The 17,805-nt window shown below is 37.7% G+C and overlaps 1 protein-coding gene across 1 annotated transcript in view; it reads right to left on the bottom strand.

Annotated features, from left to right (window-relative positions):
• Window positions 1-17,805, bottom strand: part of DOCK2 (dedicator of cytokinesis 2) — a 173,616-nt gene that overhangs the window by 136,048 nt on the left and 19,763 nt on the right. Inside the window, exons 8-15 of the mRNA XM_018558336.1 lie at window positions 17,539-17,693; window positions 15,536-15,617; window positions 14,159-14,294; window positions 12,230-12,305; window positions 10,219-10,295; window positions 6,093-6,218; window positions 4,121-4,236; window positions 2,481-2,579 (exon numbers count right to left, since the gene is read on the bottom strand). Coding sequence (XP_018413838.1) covers window positions 2,481-2,579; window positions 4,121-4,236; window positions 6,093-6,218; window positions 10,219-10,295; window positions 12,230-12,305; window positions 14,159-14,294; window positions 15,536-15,617; window positions 17,539-17,693 — 867 coding nt within the window. The remainder of the gene's footprint in view (window positions 1-2,480; window positions 2,580-4,120; window positions 4,237-6,092; window positions 6,219-10,218; window positions 10,296-12,229; window positions 12,306-14,158; window positions 14,295-15,535; window positions 15,618-17,538; window positions 17,694-17,805) is intronic.

Consider the following 17,805-nt stretch of genomic DNA (forward strand, 5'->3'; position numbering starts at 1 on the left):
TAACCACCCCCCCCCCCAGCGTCGGTCGGTGTCTCTCTCCTCTTTCCCCCAGTGTCGGTCATTGGGTCATTGTCTCTCTCCTCCTCCTCCTCAGCATGGGTCGGTGTATTTTTCAGTATTCAGTACTGCGGTACTTTGACTGACATTTATTCCGTCATGCAACGCTGTACTGAAATGAATTTTATACCCTTTTTTGCGGCCAGATAGAGCTTTCTTTTGGTGGTATTTAATCACCACTGGGGTTTTTATTTTTTACTATATTAAGGAAAAATTACTGAAAAAAATATTACATTATGTTATAATACAATTATTACCCAGTTTTTTTGTAAAATATAAAAGACGGGGTCACGTCGGGTAAATAGACACCAAACATCTCAAGCTTTAAAATTGCGAGCACCCGCGAAATCGCAAAAAACTACCATACCCAAAATTGACCATAGGCGACGCTTTAAAAGCTTTTACCGCTCATCAGTTTAGTGTTATCAGTGATTAATGGTCCTAGAATTATTGCTTTCATTGCAACATTCGCAGCGATATTTAACATGTGCGGCGTAATAGGTGCAATCGTTTGTTTTGCACATATGCGCACCCGATGCATGTTTGCATGCGTGTGTACGTATGGGTGAGGACTTTTTTCTTAAAATTGTGTTTTTTTTAATTCTTTCATGTGTGACTTAAAATGTTTTTTTTCCTATTTTTTTCACTTAACTTTATTGTTATCACATAGCGGGCTAAGAAATCCCCCTATGTGATAGCAAAGAGGATGTGACAGGTCCTCTTTATGGAGACATCAGGGGTCTCCAAGACCCCTAATGTCACCTAGGGACCTCCAAAGAAGCTGATGAAGCAGAGATCTTCTGAAGCTGGAGAGTGACACAAGAAATACATCACTTCCACATTCTGACACCAGAGAGGGGACCGGAGGGAGTACGTGTACCGATCTCCCTCTGATCTCCTGTCACAGAGCCACCATGCTGGTCCCGGGCTCGCACCGAGCACAGCGGAGGCCGGGACCAGCGGGAGGGGCGCAGAGGGGGGGGCGCACATACCGGCATGTTATACAAGCGATCCACCGACTATTACTTGTATGTAAACAGGCATTGCTGCCTATTTTGGAATTTTGGCACTTTACCGCTCACAGGCACGAGTGGGCATGGCTGACAGGACGTTTAAAAACACCCGCTCAGGTCCAGGAAGCTCCCGGCCAGCCTTTTTCTACAACGGCCAACCGGGAGGTGGTTTATAAAGGGGCACCCAGATGCACCCCCCCATGTGTATGAGTAAGGGGTACTAGGGACCCCTACTCATTCACTAAAGGGTTAAATTAAAGTTTTAAAAAAGAGGCCAGACTTTTGAAAAAATCTTTTAATTGAAAAAAAAAAGACATGTTTTTGACAAGTCTTTTATGTAACACCCTCACCCAAAGAATGGATCCACCAACGTAATTTTGGGGTCAATCACGACGTCCAGCGTTGTCCACGATGACGACGACTCAATGTAGTAAAAAATAAAACAAGAAAAAATAAATAGAAATAATAATTTTTTAAAAGACGCACGCTGACCCATCTGCTCACGATGAACTGCCGCTGCAGAATGGCATTCTGACAGATGCCAGCAAAATATTTGTACATTTATATGTCACCTGTCAGATGAGCCATAATTGGGCAAAGTCATCACTACTTTGCCCAATCATGGCTTACAGAGCACTGTGCCATGATTGGGCAAAGTCTTGCCAGACTTTAGCCAATCAGGGCTTCACAAGGCACTGTGCAGTTCGCCAAACACACAAACTGCCGATGTCCGAGTCGAACTCTTGCTCGACTCGAACATCGAGCCCATCCCTAAAAGCATCCTGACTGCAGCTTATTGGAGAAATTGGGCTGCACCCACTGCAGAAATATGATCCTCTGGCAGTGTAAAGCCCTGAACAGCCGTGCAAATAAGCCCTATATAGTTGATGGCAAAAAAAAGTAGCTTGAGTTTACTTCCGTTAAGCAAATATGTCATCACTTTCCTCTAAGGTAGGCACCTCCTTTACAGCTCAGAGCAGAATTAACAGATGAGGTTTCTGAAATTTTGATGCAGGTACAGGGAAGAAAGTTTTGCAGGTATGCATACACAATTTGAGAGATATTTAACAGGGATTGCATAAAAATAAATGAAATGTTGAATTCTGCTAAAAATCACAGCACCAAATACTGTAAGTCCTGATGTTGTTTTACTTTGACAGAGTATTTATTATTTCTGCAGTGTTTTAAATTAATTAATGTCAATAAATATTTAAAGGTTTCTCCACATGTTAATCTTTCCCATTTATAGCTGGCCAACTGATTGGAATCTTTTTATTGTATTTCTAAAACATTCACATAGGAAAGTGCGCAGAATTGCTGTGTAACCACCACATAGTTGTAATCTGTCCTTGGTTTACTTAGAGGGGACAGGAACATTTTTGTCTGTGTTTTGCTTGCCCCTTCACATACCTTTATGGTTTCCATCCAGCGTGGTTGTTTGATCTGATAGTAAAGCACAGACCTATATTCACTGACTGGCTTGTCACCTGCTCCCGTGCAGATTGCATTCTGATCAAAAGAAAATTAAACAGAAGAAAAATGAACAGTTCATTGCTGCTTAGTAAAATATGTAATCAAGATAAATCTGAGAGTTTACAAAGCACCTATGGAGAACTCTTATTACGAACATTACACATGACACTAAAAGTAAGATTTTTCTACTCACCATAAAATCCTTTTCTCTGTGTTCATTGAAGGACACATTGACCAAGATCTAAGATCTGGAACCACAGAGTATTGCGCCTCCTGCAGGAGAAGGACGCTAGGGACAAGCCTAGGGGTGGCCTCTGCTGGTGGCCAACCCCCCACCTTCTGATCTAGTCTACAGTAAGTAACAAGCAGTAAGGAGTACACTCCCACACATGAAGAGGGTGGGTGCTGTGTCCTTTAATGAACACACATAAAAGTATATTACAGTGAATACAAAAATCCAATTTTCTCTTCCGTTCATGCAAGGACACAGTGACCAAGATCGAAGACCTGGAACCACAGGGATGCCACAAAGCAGTACTACTGAGGGATGGTTAAAACAAAATATCTAAAGGGCTGCCTGCAAAACCTTGTGCCCGAAACTGGCAGATGCCAGAACATCAACTCCTCCCCCACCACGAATTGTAGATAGTGCTGGTGAGAGCGGCAGATCAGGACATGTAGATACTCATGCTTGATGTCTACAGAAGCAAGATAATCCACACTAAGGTGTTAAGGTGCTTGAGATCCAATATGGGCCAAATGCCTTCTTTCATGGGAACCATGGAGAGAAGTCAATAGAACCCCCTGAACCTTTCTGAGGGTGGTACAGGAGCAATCACCGGGAGCATGCGCTCGATGGCCATACAGGGTAGGGCTACAATGGTCCACAAACATCCAGCGTGTCACCCAGACAGCATTTGTTTGAAGATCCAGGCAAAAACGCAGAAAAAAATAGTGAAAATGTCTCCTCCTTACTCCTGACATTAGGCAAAAAACTGGAGACAAGATCAGCAGGTGGGAGGTTGGCCACCAGCAGCGGCTGCTCCTAGGCTCTGTTTGTGCCTAGCGTCCTTCTCCTACAGGTGACACAATACCCTGTGGTACCAGATCTTCGATCTTGATCACTGTGTCCTTCAATGAACGGAAGAGAAAGGTCTATTTTTTTCACACAACTTTCACACAGTACTCACACAACTGAATGCAATTGGAAATAAACACCTATGTGTAAACCATGCACTAAACTGTACTAATAACATAATTCTTCAAGTTGTAAGGAAGCATAAGTAAACATTTTGGCCAGGTTTCAAATATCCATATTTGTCTACCTTCTGATTCAGATTTCTCATATGGGGTACATACAACATCAAAAATGTTTTTCCACTTTATACTTCCTATCTAATCACAACTGCAATCTTATCACAGGAGGCAAATACAGCAGTTTAAAATTGTATGGACTTTCGGATTCTGATACATATAATTTCTTGTACTATGTTCTTGTGCATGAAATACTGTAATCCACTAATACCCTTAAATAAGTTTAAAATGTTTGTCTTAATAATACAAAAAATAATATTTACAGGTATTATTTTCCCGTCTTCATCGCAGACACACATGATCACCTCCACATTCCTCTGGGTGGCTCTATCAAAATCTCCACTCATCAAAGTAATGTAAATATCATTCCTTACATCACCTGTATGAAAGAAATATGAAATAATACCGGAACATATGAAAAAATACACAATCATTTATTTTGACAAAGCTTTAAACAAGATACCTTTTATAAGGAATGTATAGTATTATATATATATGTATATATTTCCCTCCCACAGCCCTAATAGTGAATGATCCTACAATATTTTAAGGATATTGTAATTTGGTCTATGTCCCTGGCAGGGAAATGGCAGGAGCATGGACTACTCCTCTTCTAGGGAGATGGCAACGTTTTTATATCTTGCACTGATAAAGGATAACATTCTGAAACAGATATGCTCACGGTGGCTCAATAATTTGTATACTCTGTGTTTGCTTTAAACCAGTAATCCTGTATGGAGAGTTGGCCTTTGGAGCATAGCTTAATTACTGGCATGGTTCCACTCTGTATCCTTAAATGAAGAAAAGGAATTTGTTTTCACTGGAGGTAAAATAAATGACATTATAATACCTTATGTTTTAAGTGTTTTTTTTACTTTTTAGTACTTTTCTCTCTCACTTTAAGCCAATTTATTACCATTGGTTATGTTTAATTTCCTAGTTCTTGATTAAAATAAATGCTAAACATAGATGTAGTTCTGGTACCACACGGAATTAAAAAACTTTATTACAAGCAATCTTGTCTTTTCTAATTTGTTTATGTATTGGCAAGGAAACATGAAAATTATTAGGACATGACACCACACAGCACCAATGTAATTACAGGCAGCCAATGTGTCCATTTTAAGGTATTACAAAGGTCACAGCCTGAATGAGAAGAAGCTACAATTTTCCATGGTCAGTAGGTCAAACACACCTGAGTTTCAAAGCTTTTCAACTAAGCTTACATGCATGCCTTAGTAGACATGTGTCTTCCCAACCATCAGCACCAATGCACTTCTCTTCACTAAAAATGGCAAAGATACTCTCCTACTGTAGACAAAAAATTCACCATATACAATCACAATTTCATAAGCCAACGTTCTGTGTTCTGTGTGCTCTTTTAAATAGCTGAAACTGCAAGTATAATATGTCTAATATGTAATAACTAATGTTACTGCTGTTTATTAAAAGCACTACTAAATAGAAGCCATGCACAAAAAGGGAATTGAATCACAACTTCAAGAAAATTTTTACTTCTAAGAATTTGAGAAGAAAAAACACCTGCAAATGTGAAAGCTACTAAAAAGCAATTTCAAAAACCAATAATCTATTTCACATGTATTAGACTTTGCAACATTATATATAAATATGTAATTTCATTGTGTTATTTAGGGCTAGTTCACACCAGATGCAGTCTGTTCCCTTTAATTGCATCGGATTGCGACGGAACACATCAAAATGCATCGGAACACACTGGAAAGCACCTGAAATCCCATTCTTGCATCTGAAAAAAAAACCCCGGAAAAACAACAACAAAAAAGCATCAATCGCAGTAAAATTGCAGCAAAATGCATCGCACCGCAGTATTGCACATTTTTATGTGTTAAAGATGAACACTAGGCAGATATAAAAGCACATAGTAATGCAGTTCTGCATTCATTATTAAGGGGGTTATTCACATAAGAGCCGTAGCTTCGGCTAATCCTTTGGCTCTCTTCGGCCGCCGGAGCCCTTCGTTTCAGTCAAACCGAAGGGCTGCTGTACGTGCTATTCACTATAGCCCCTACAGCCGCCGAAGGCATATGCTTTGGCTCATCTGAGCCGAAGTGACAGCTGAAGCGGGCGAACTCGCCTCATAGTTCTCCTTTAAACTTTAGTGATAACTGACAATGTTTACTGTAAACATTTTGCTTTAAGCCTGCTGTCACTTTATTAAATACTCAGATGTTTTATATGATAACTTTAACAACCTACCCGGCATAATTATCTCAGGAAATCCCAGCTTTCTTGCAACCACTGTAGTTCTGTCAACAAGATGAGGGTAATTCTTGCGGATTTGTACGGAATCACCAACCAGCATTTTCACTGTCACCCAAAGTCCTGCAAAATAATCATTGTTATTATTATCCCTAATTATGTGGCAGTATGAGGCATTATCTGCTTACCATTCTTGTCAACAAGACCCCCAATCTCTTCATGCAGTGCTACTATGTTGGTGCTAAACAGTGTGCATTGGATAATGCATGTGGAAATGCCTTCACCAAAGTTTTAGCCTAACATTGGCCATACACTGTTAGAATTTCAACCGATTGACAGAAACCAATGGAATTTGTATAGAATGTGACCCTGCCAGCTTGACAAAAGTCGTTTACTTAATGAACTCTTCTTGAACTAACCAGTCCGAAAATATTTAGACAAATCGTGATTTCAGCCAATCAATTGCAGTCACTGTTCGAGTATTACGACAGTAGCAGGTGCCGCTCTTGGAATACAATAGCTGCAGCGGGAAATTAATCCAACCTCATGTAGAGTCTATTCGATTTTTTCATTTAGCCTTTAGGCTAAACAAAAAAAATTCAATTAGCTTACTGATCACCATACCACCATTATTATTATATATATACATGGTACTGCAACTATGTCGTTTCTGTATTACAGATTAGGTAGCATAAGAACTTATCAGTGTGATCTTCCCCAAATCTCTTACATTAGCTTTCGAAAACTCTAGAAGGATGCCAAATCATACCATTTCAATATGCACTGACTAGAAAGGAAGACTCGACCCCCCTCACCTTACCATTGAACCTTGAATGTTATGGTGGCCTTCATAGCAAAATGCAGAACGTGGGAGGTAGTGGGATTTCTTAAATATAGTAGCGAACTTCATGAATGCTTAACTTACATTCTGTTCCAAAGTTCATTACTGTACCTGCCCTGCACTGTACAACCTTTTTAGAAAAATAGTCCTGGCATATCCAGCTCTTGTTAAACCTGCACTCAGCTTGGCCTATTTATTCCTATAGCTGGAGCTGTTCTCTTCTGGGTGGCTGGAGACTGCCGTGAGTATGGACCAGCCATAGAAATGAATTGGTCAAGCACCAGGAATGTGTAGTATGAGCTGGTCACTGCCAAGACATTTTTTGCAAAGGCTGTGCAGAGCCTCACAGGGAGGAACACAGCAGCAGGGCTGAAGGTAATTATTTACCCAAAATTCTGAAACTCAGGGTGAGGTGTATATTTAAAGGACAGCTGTGCTATAAGCCCTTCTCATTGTCCTTTAAAATATATTGTACTTCTTTAGTTAAACTGTAAATATGCTGAAAACTGAAATGCAAGAAAGTTAAGTATCTCTTAACTTACAAATATCTTTAAAGCAGCATTTTCCCAACATGGTGCCTTTTGGTATCCTCAGGGGTAGCTTGAAATTTTTGCACAGCATCATGCTTTTTCATGAAAATAAACACTGATCTAGGGAGGGATCCACTCAGATAAAGGAACAGGCCTAGTCTGCATCCCATCCTCTGCCATGCTGCCACACCTGGGGCTACTGATGTGGTGGTAGGACTCGGATGTGAAAGGGGAACTGAGAACTTTGATGTGAAGGGGGTCTGATATAAAAGGGGGCTCTGATGTGAAGTGGGCTTTTGATGTGAAAGGGGGGCTTCTGATGTGAGGAGGGCTTCTGATGTGAAGGGGGGGTTCTGATGTGAAGAGGGCTTTTTATGTAAAGGGGGGCTTCTGATGTAAAAGATGGGGACTCTGATGTGAAAGAGACAGGCTTTCATGTGAAGGGGGCTTCTGATGTGAAGGGGACTCTTAATTTAAAGAGGGGCTTCTGATATAAAGGGGGGCTCCTGATGTAAAGTGTGAATGGCTCTGATGTGAAGATGGCTCCTAATACGAAGGGGGACTCCTGGATAAGGGTCTGGTATGGAATTTGAAAAATTTTTACATTTATGTTATTTACATTTTAGACTGGGGTGCCATGTCTAAAAAACAGGCTGAGAAAAGCTGCTCTACAGTGCTCCAGTACTGAAGTGTATTAACCACTTATGTATCAATTAGTGCTTTGGTTGTTAATTTATTAAACTTCATTAAATAATTTAATAGACTTAAAGGCAACCCATCATATTAACACTCTGGTATTATAACAATAGATAACAGTTATTGAGAACTTTCATAAGGTAAATAGTTTGATTTATAAATATGCCTAAAAATAGACCTCCAAAAGCTTGCACTGTAATGCCCCGTTCACACCATAGCGTTTTGTTTGCGCGTTTTTTACCACGCTGAAACGCATGCAAATCAAAATCCTATGTATTCCTATGGGGGGGCGTTCACGCAAACGCGCTGAATCGCAATACTCCCGTTGTTTAAAATAGTCCATGAGCTTCTTTTGTGGCACTTATCAGCACGTTTTGCTCCATAGACTTCAATGGAAATGCGCCAGTCAGTGCGTTTTTCTGCTTTTTTGCGCGTTTTTGCAGCTGAGACTGCTTTTCATTGGACAACTGAAAACAAGCTGAAAAATAGCCTTAAAATATGAACATCTGAGTATGTGGAGGTGATTTACTAACCTAAACACACGCACGCACCAGGTGCGTGTGATTTTTACACAGCAAAGCATATTTATCAACCAAAAAGTCTCTATAAGCATATTTCCACTAATGCCATATATGGAAAAATCATGCACATGATGCATATATAATGATGCTTCACAGTTTAGACAAAACTGGTTAGCTCATGCATTTACATTCCTGCATTCATCAACGCAAGCAACACAATGTAGAGCTAATTTACACAACATCACCTTGCAATTCAGGGCAGGGCTTTGCACAGCACACCTGCTGGGTGTGTACACACTACAAAGGTGTTTAGATTCCACCCATAGATCATGCTGGGAGGGAACACACTACAGAGGTGTATACATGTGCGTGGTGTGTTTATAAGGTTAGTAAATTAACCCATCTGAGTCAGATCTACTCTATCTGAATCAGATCTACTCAGAACATCTCTTACATATGAACAGAAATGAGCGAAAAAAGCGCTGAAACACTGTCACCCTGGTGTGAACGGGGACTAAAATATTTTTAAGGCATTAAAATAACTTAGTGAAATGATCAAATGCACTATGCTTTAAAAATAAAACAAAAAAGAGAAGATATGCCATATATTCATCCAATCAACATAATTGATTACACATTGAAATGATATAACTGTGTCAATATCATGCATAAAATAGGCGTCCCAAAAGTCCCATGTGGTTATTCAAATACTGTAATAATTGTCCATCAACAAATAAGGATCCTCCATCAGTGATCCTTATTTGCTGACATTGTTATGCAGACGAGGCAGTAGGCTGTGGTACACGGCTGAACTAGAGACAAACAGAGTGGAGGTGAGTGTACACTAGCATTAGATCACATACTGTATACTGTACATGTGAGAGGTTTAAGGGTTTTTACTTACAAAAAAAATGGCTAACAGTTTTACACTACAAATGTCTTTGTATTTGCCTTTCGAACTAGAAACTCCTGAGAAAAAACATGAAGAAAGGAGGGGGAAAGGTTGTGGGACAGTGGATTACTTCATAACAAAGCACATTTGACCATACTGATCATTTAAGTTGGTCAACTCCATTTGATGAATGTGTATTCTTAAGGGGGAATATATTTCATGTTTATCACACAAATGTGGGCACTTGTGTTTTGAGCATGACTAAACAAACTTTATTTGGATCACTGAAGGAAGATCCTTATTTGTGGATGGAATGTTATCACAGTATTTTAATAACCACATGGGACATTTTAACTACAATATTGACACAGTTATATGATTTCAATGTGTATTTATTTATGTTGATTGGATGGATATATGGTATAACTTCTCTTTATTTGTAGTTTTTGTCTTAAAGCTCTGTGCATTTGAGTCACTATTCTTTGATTACTACTGATAATTTAGTACAACTGCTTAAGAGAAGGCGATTAAGTATGGAATTTAAAATAATTAAGTATGAAAATAAATTACTTCAGCAATACTATGCTTTTAACACTAAAATATATTTGCAATTACATTCTTCAGTAATAGGGAATTGATTTACCTTGACCCCCACTATCTCCTTTTAGAGATGTGACTTTGCCCAGAAGATTGTGCAGAAAATCATTCTCAGCAACAACACTGGAATAATGCAAAGATAAAATAAGAATAATAATGATAATAATAATATTTGGAATCAGATATGTATTTTTAACCAAGAAATCAGAACTATTTATTGGCAAACGAAAGTTTACAGGTATAATACCAATATTTACTCTCTTTCTATGGATTTTCACTTTCTTGCAGAGCTACAGCCTCTATTGCAATCTCCTGCATCTATCACTGCTATACAGTGTATGTATTAAATTCTTGCATCTTCCTGCTGTGGCTCTTCCTCCGGTGCTATGACGATAATGTGTACCCTAGAGCTCTGATGGGACACACTGACGATATAGTGGCCAGGGGGAAAGGTTCCATATCAGGGATACATAGGTGTCTGACACACCTGGAAGTTTGCAGTATAGTATGTACAAAGATAGTCCCTATGTTCTTCTGGTGTATGAGAAGGCTTCCATTTACCCAATAAATAGAAGGGTAACAGAAAGCTTCCACAAATACAACATCAATGTGACAAATATCAGCAGAAACAGGGGTCACAAGTGGATCACCATTTAGTCTCAGAACCCTGGTGTAGCTGTAAATTTAAAGAGTAGTGGTATTAGTAGTAGTATTAGTAGTTTAACCACTAATTTATATCAACCGGACTGAAATAAAAGCATAGTCATATGACATAAATCCACAAGTTTAGGACACACAAATTAACAATGCCTTGCAATTATCAGACACATTTAGTTATACACAGAATATAAAATGTTTATTGTTCATTGCAAAACCTAACACTATATCTATTGCAAATGTATGTTTTCATGTATTTTGTTATATTTAGTTCTTTTTTGTTTGAATGTTGTTGGAAGGTTTCTATACTATACAATCTTCCCCTTTTTTCATGCATGGGCTTAAAAACATTTGAAGTAACGTTTTGGGCATGGAGTATACCTAGAGGGGACATCAGCAATCACAACATACACAAACAAACTTTGACCTACTTTAGCAGTAAGGGGTCAGTGATATTTGGTGATTGAGTTTCCTAAAGAGCACACAAGGATGAACTTGAAGGATTTACAGATCAAGTTTCAGAGGATTGCAGCACTGGGTGTATTTTGAACTGTGTTTTACTCGAGTGGACTTTGTCAGACATTCACAGAGGGTGTTGTACACAAATTTTGTATTTCCACAAGGAGATATTTACAAGGTGTTTTTAAGATTGTTTATTTTTAACTATTATATTGTTTTATGTTGTTTTATGCAAATTATAATTTTTTTTATTGGCAGAGCATATTGAAGCACTGGGGATTGACACAATCTCTATACAGGGTGAAGCGCTGGGCATCTTTAGCGTACCAATTCATATATCTTTATTGATATTGGCACAACTGCTAGGGATTAGTTTAAAGGTAAATTCCACTTTTAAAAAAAAATTCACGCATACCTCAAAGAAAAAAATTGCATGTATTACATTTTGCATTGGAGCCAGTAAAGCTTTGCAACCGTGCTCTGGTTCCTTTAGATTGTCCCTTCCATCCCTGTTTGTACTGAAGTACAGGTAATTGTAATTTCTCCATTCACAGGCCCTGTCAAATGATCTGTGAATTGATGACACAACTGTGTAGGGGGAGCCATGCACAGCCATGTCAATTTCAAATAACAGCAGCAGCTTGCGGGGAGAAGAACCCTGTGATTCAGATAAGTGGTGGGATGGTGTGGGGGAGCTGATGTCACCATGTTTCATGTTATACCCTGAATATGGATGTAACATGAAACGTGGTATAAAACGTAAACTTAGACTTTATAGGAATAGCACAGAGTTTTACACTGATAAATGTTTGAAAGTTATTTGATGCAGTTAGCAGTTTAATAGATTAAAAGAAAACCCTTAGCAAAGTTTTATGAACAAATACCAAATTCCTAAACAAATTTCATTCAGTATGTGTAAATGGGTTAGTTTTAATACTTACGGAAGGAATGGTATAAAATGTTGCTTTTCTTCATCACTTTCTGCTTTACCTTTAATCATATCAGTGATGTCCATTACTGAGAAAGTAAAATATTTCCATGTCAATAACTGACATTGTTAAAATACTGACAAAAATCCAGCCATGTGAAAGGAGACAGTTTAAAATACATAATTTTCTCCTATGCAAATTGTAAAAAGCAGACATTTTTTTGTAGTACTAGGTGTTGAATTTGTGTGTGGAGGTACTCATTCATCCAGGTCATGGTATATCTGTACAAAATAAGTCAAGGCAACTGGACTTGCTGTATTTTTCTTGAAGACGTTTCACTGGTCATCCAACCAGCTTTCTCAATTCAGAATGACTTGGACAAAAAATCATCTGGGAATAAATATGGTGAATGTTCCTCCAATCCTCATAATCTGTTAGTCACAACCAGGTGTTGATTGCATTTTCATTTTACACATACAATGCTGTTTCAGCACCTCTCAGGCAGGTTAATAACACCTCCTAGACTCCAATTATGCAAATGCAATCAACACCTGGTTGTGACTAACAGATTGTGTGGATTGGAGCAACATTCACCATATTTATTCCCAGAGAATTTTTGTACAAGTCATTCTGAATTGAGAAAGCTGATTGGGTGACCAGTGAAACGTCTTCAAGAAAAAAATACAGCAAGTTCAGTTGCCTTGACTTATTTTTTACAGATATAGGTGTTGAATTATGAAAAAATGTAATTCAATAACAAACAGCAATTTTAAGTCTGATCCTCAAAAGCCTCTCTATAGAAGTGTATAACTTTAAAACCTTCAGTTTTAACATTATACCATACTATATAGATCACTATTCCAGACTATACAGATTACTATAACTGAATCTCAGTAAGTATACCTTCTGCTAAGATCACACAGATCTACTCAGATTTGCAGTGGCTGTTCTGGTCTTGGACATACATGGAAGCATTCATTTTATAGGCTAGCCCTGGGATTAAAGCAGGCTGGAAATATTCCAATAACAACAGCATCATAATTCAACCAGATTACAGCAGTGAATCTTCCTGGTACATGTGTTTTAAATTACAGAGATTGATTAATCTGCAGTCAGTGTTTGGTGAAGGTCACATTCATTGTTTTTAAAATATTCCTAAGGTGTAAATCTGCTAAGAAATAATAATCCTTCACTTGTCAAATACATACAATGCATGGATTTTAGCAAACTTAATTTGCACGGTCCAATTTGCTGCTGTTTGCATTGCAATTTACAAACAAATTCCATTTACTTCATACTTACCCCAGCTACTTTTTATGCTCTGTGTGCTAGAGGGCCTCCCTACTATAATCACAATAATCACATGATCATTCCCAGTGTTGAACTAAGATAAAACTCTGATTAACATCAGTAAGCCAATCATACTGGCAGGAAGTAACTTTTCTAAGGGGGCTCTGTACAACCCTGCCCTTTGTCAAACAGAAGAATGCCCAAAACGTTGCTGATTGATTTTCCTGTAACTACTGATCCATAACATAAACTCTTGCTTGTGTATATGGTATACAAGGTATTGATAGGTTTTCACCATCTGATTTTGTAATATATAGCAGTTTTATAGATCAGGGAACTCTGCTGGATATTTCCTACCACTGGAGTAAAATACAGCATGTGGTTGAACTTGTCTACAACCATGGAAATGCATTCATCCAGTTTCTTTGAGCAGTGGATTCAACCAAACGATCCAAATGTGTGGAGCACCATAAGAAAAGATATTCTCATCCTTAAAGGAAAATTAGTCCACAGACCATGCATACTTACGATTGCAGGCATGAATGTGTACAATGCGTAAGAGTAAATGGTGGTGCAGCATGGGCAGGTCTAACACCTTTGTTTACTTTAAAATAAAATAAAATAATATATGAATCATTTTTTTTAACATACCTGCTACACCAAAGGGGCGCCGTAATCCTTGTGTACATTTTTTTATGTTAGTTTCTTTAAGGTCCATCCTTCCAATCCTTACTATCTGGCATACTAAGTAAATCCGATCTCTATTAAGATCCTTGTTTCCAAGATCCTACATAGAAATAAAAATAAATACATACACACATGCTATACATGCCAGAGCATCAACACCACACCAGCACCATGACATCAAACTTTAGAAAACTCAATACATTTATTTTGGTTATAGCTTAAAAAAAAATCTTGATATGGTCACAAATTATTTATTTATTTATTTATCAGATAAACATAAAAGCTACCCCTATCACCATTTTTTTGCTGCCAAGAGAGCAGAGAACTTATTACTGCTGCTCTTCTGTTAACCACAGCTATGCATAGTTTATGAACTTGCCTTTAACTCCCAGAGAGATGTCACCTGGAACTAGTGTCAGAAATTGCTAATGCTCAGAGAAAGTCTGCTTGGACCTATTCAATGAGCTCTCCATATCCCAAGGCTTTCAGGGCATTTTATAGTCTTTTGAAATCTCTCTATGCAACCAAACTTTTGCATTGAATATTACTGTTTAGTGCAATGTATGGCAGTTAGCATCATTTATATAACTTCTACAACTGGAATTTTGGATTGTGATGAAGAAATGCATATTAACAGGATGAAAAAGATGACACATCTGTCCATGGAGAAAATAAATACTTTCTGATACCTGTGGAACAGGCCCTGGCTAATCATCTCATGCTGTAAGAACATTCTCCTCAAGCACCTGCACACACAACTATCACTATAGCTCTGACTGTGAAGAAGATCTAACTGTGATTGCACCTACAAAACAAAATGTGGAACTGCACCTACAAAGCAAGTGTACACTTTAACTAATTTTATATGTCTAATTACACATGGAATACAAATGTTCTCTAACTTATTCCCAATTCATGTCAAATGTCATTACAAGCTAATTTTTAAAAACATATTTTATTTAAACAGTGGATGTGTATTTTACTAGTTGCAAATAAAAAAATATGTGCAACTTTTCTAAGTCTTGCTTACATATAACCAAGAATAGTTTTATATATAAAATTATGTTTAATATGTTATTTAATAAGAAATGGGCCTACTCGGCCTATTTTATATATATTATTCTGCCTGTTTATAAATGGAAACTAACTACATTCTGCAACAAGTCAATTTAACACATGAACCTGTTGTTTAACTGCTTGTGTCTTGTGTGAATACTAAATGTGCATAACATTTATAGACCTATTTTTTATTTAGGTAAAGGGCATAAATACAAGGAGCAAAGAATGAATCATTGTTAGATAGAATTGTTGTCCTACTTTTTATAATAGGTGAAAACTTACCGTAAAAACAACTTTCAAATTGTTCAACATGTCTATTTCTTTTGGAAAACCTTTACTTCCCCATCTCACCAAATAATTCTCACTGTTGAAATCATAATATGATATGGTATGACATGACTGATATGAAGTTCCCAATAAACATTTGTTCAACAAAAATCATTAAGATTCACAAACTGTTCAAAAAAGGCAAGACGTTATAAAAGGAGACTTGTTTTATACTCAATCTAGTGTTGACAAAAACCTGCAGTATTCACAAGGTTTAGGCATTCTTTTTTTGTATGATCTGAACAAAAAGCAATCTCAGTGAAGCATATGTTTTTAGAGATTTTATTACTTAGCCTGTCTTATATATTTTTTTTTTGCGAATGGAAAACCTACATAAAAAGTTTTAGCTTATTTGGCAACTGCAAGGCGATGACTCTAGATGAGTGATCTAAATATATATATATATTTTTTTTTTTAAAGCTAAAAGAAAAATAGGTTAAATAGAATAAATAAGCAATGTTAAAATTAAAGTAAACACAGGAGTTGAGTCTTAAAAATGCATTCAAGTACCTTAACTATTAACAAAAATTTAGCTTTTTTTGTGTATCACTCAGCTATTGATCCTCAAATCATCTCTGAATTCCTACTGGCACTGTCCTTCCTTCTGGAGGTTTGATACGTTTGTTCCCCATGGACCCTGTGTGTGTTGTAAAGTAGCCAACGCTCCAAGCTCGCTCCCATGATAGACTACAATCTCAATACAAATTAGTAAACTAAACCTGAGATTTTAGTCCATTTAGTCCATCACAGGAGTGAGCTTGGAGCGGGGGCTACTTTATAACACACTCTGGGTTCATGAGGAACAAAGGTAGCCACCCTCCAGAAGGAAGGGCAGTGTCAGGACAAATTCAGAGATGATTTGAGGATCTACAACCCAGTGATACAAAATAAGCTGCAGTTTTGTTATTAGTGAAGGGACGTAAATGCATGTTTAAGATTTAACTCCTGAGTTCCCTGTTTGGTCCTGAAACTTCGATTAGGAGGGACCTTTTTGCAGTCTTCAAACTCATGAATGGGGACCACAATATTCGGAACAAGCTGTTTTCACTGAGAACAGTATTGAGAACACACAGAGACAACAAGAGGTTAGAACTGAGGGGGTTTAATCTTAGAACGCGCAAGGTTTTTTTTTACTGTGTGAGCAGTAAAAATATGGAATTCCCTTCTACAGAAAGTGGTATCCGCTGATAGTGTATATACCTAGACACTTACCTAATATAGGTAAGCAGGGACAGGCCTGAATGGCCCAATGTAGACATTACAGGAGGATTTGAGAGGCTGCTACAGGTATGTCCAAACACCTATAGTTGACTGCATGACATATCTGCAGCAATTTGCTCCCCTTACACTCACTGACAGTATCTTTAATATGTAACTGAAGTGTTGTGTTTTGGAAAGATCATGACTTTGAAAAAGAAAAAGACAGGGCTTGGCAGGAATAGGGAAGGGCTGTCTGTGACCTACTCTTGCCACAGGTGTCTTACAGTTTTTGTAGTGGAAGAGTTACCCAGTAAATTACCCAGTTACCCAGGACTCAACACTTGAATACATCTGTGTTCAGAAAGATGGGATAGTTTTGTTTGTTACAAAGTTGAATTACAGTAATCATTTAAAAAAGGATGTCCATACTGAATAAAAAAAATTATCTTGATTTTATGTTGGAAGAGGATATAGGTATACATCCGCCATGCTTAGTTTTAAACCCATCCAAATACCTTCAATATATGGATTCGTTTTGTTTAAAACTGTAACAACTAGAGAGATGCAGAAGAAATATTAATTGATGTAAAACATATGTTCTGCTTCCATTGGTTCTGCCAACATTTAAAAGCATAGTCTTGGTAGAGAAACAGGGCTTCACTTCCTTATATTAGAGTATCCCTCTAATGATTCGAGACCTTAAGCACAATCACATGGCAGGATATAGAACTAGATGATATAATTTACATATTTCCTACCTTATAATTGTTTGTTTCTGAGGATCATATAGTGACATAAAAAGTTCAGCATCTTCTCCTATTCTGCAGACAAAATTTCGCACAAAGACATAGAGACCATATGTGGGTGCAGATGATATACGGCTATGCATACTGTAGTCACTTTGATCTTTAAACTGAAAAGCAAAATAAACATACAATGAATTAAAATAAATGTAGAATGGCAAATGATGCACACTTTATTATGTCAGCAGTGTAATCCTGCCAATGAAAACCCTCACCAACTCT

The sequence above is a fragment of the Nanorana parkeri genome, unplaced genomic scaffold (assembly GCF_000935625.1).
Source record: "Nanorana parkeri isolate BGI_ZX_2015 unplaced genomic scaffold, ASM93562v1 scaffold332, whole genome shotgun sequence".
In the NCBI taxonomy this organism is placed as follows: Eukaryota; Metazoa; Chordata; class Amphibia; order Anura; family Dicroglossidae; genus Nanorana; species Nanorana parkeri.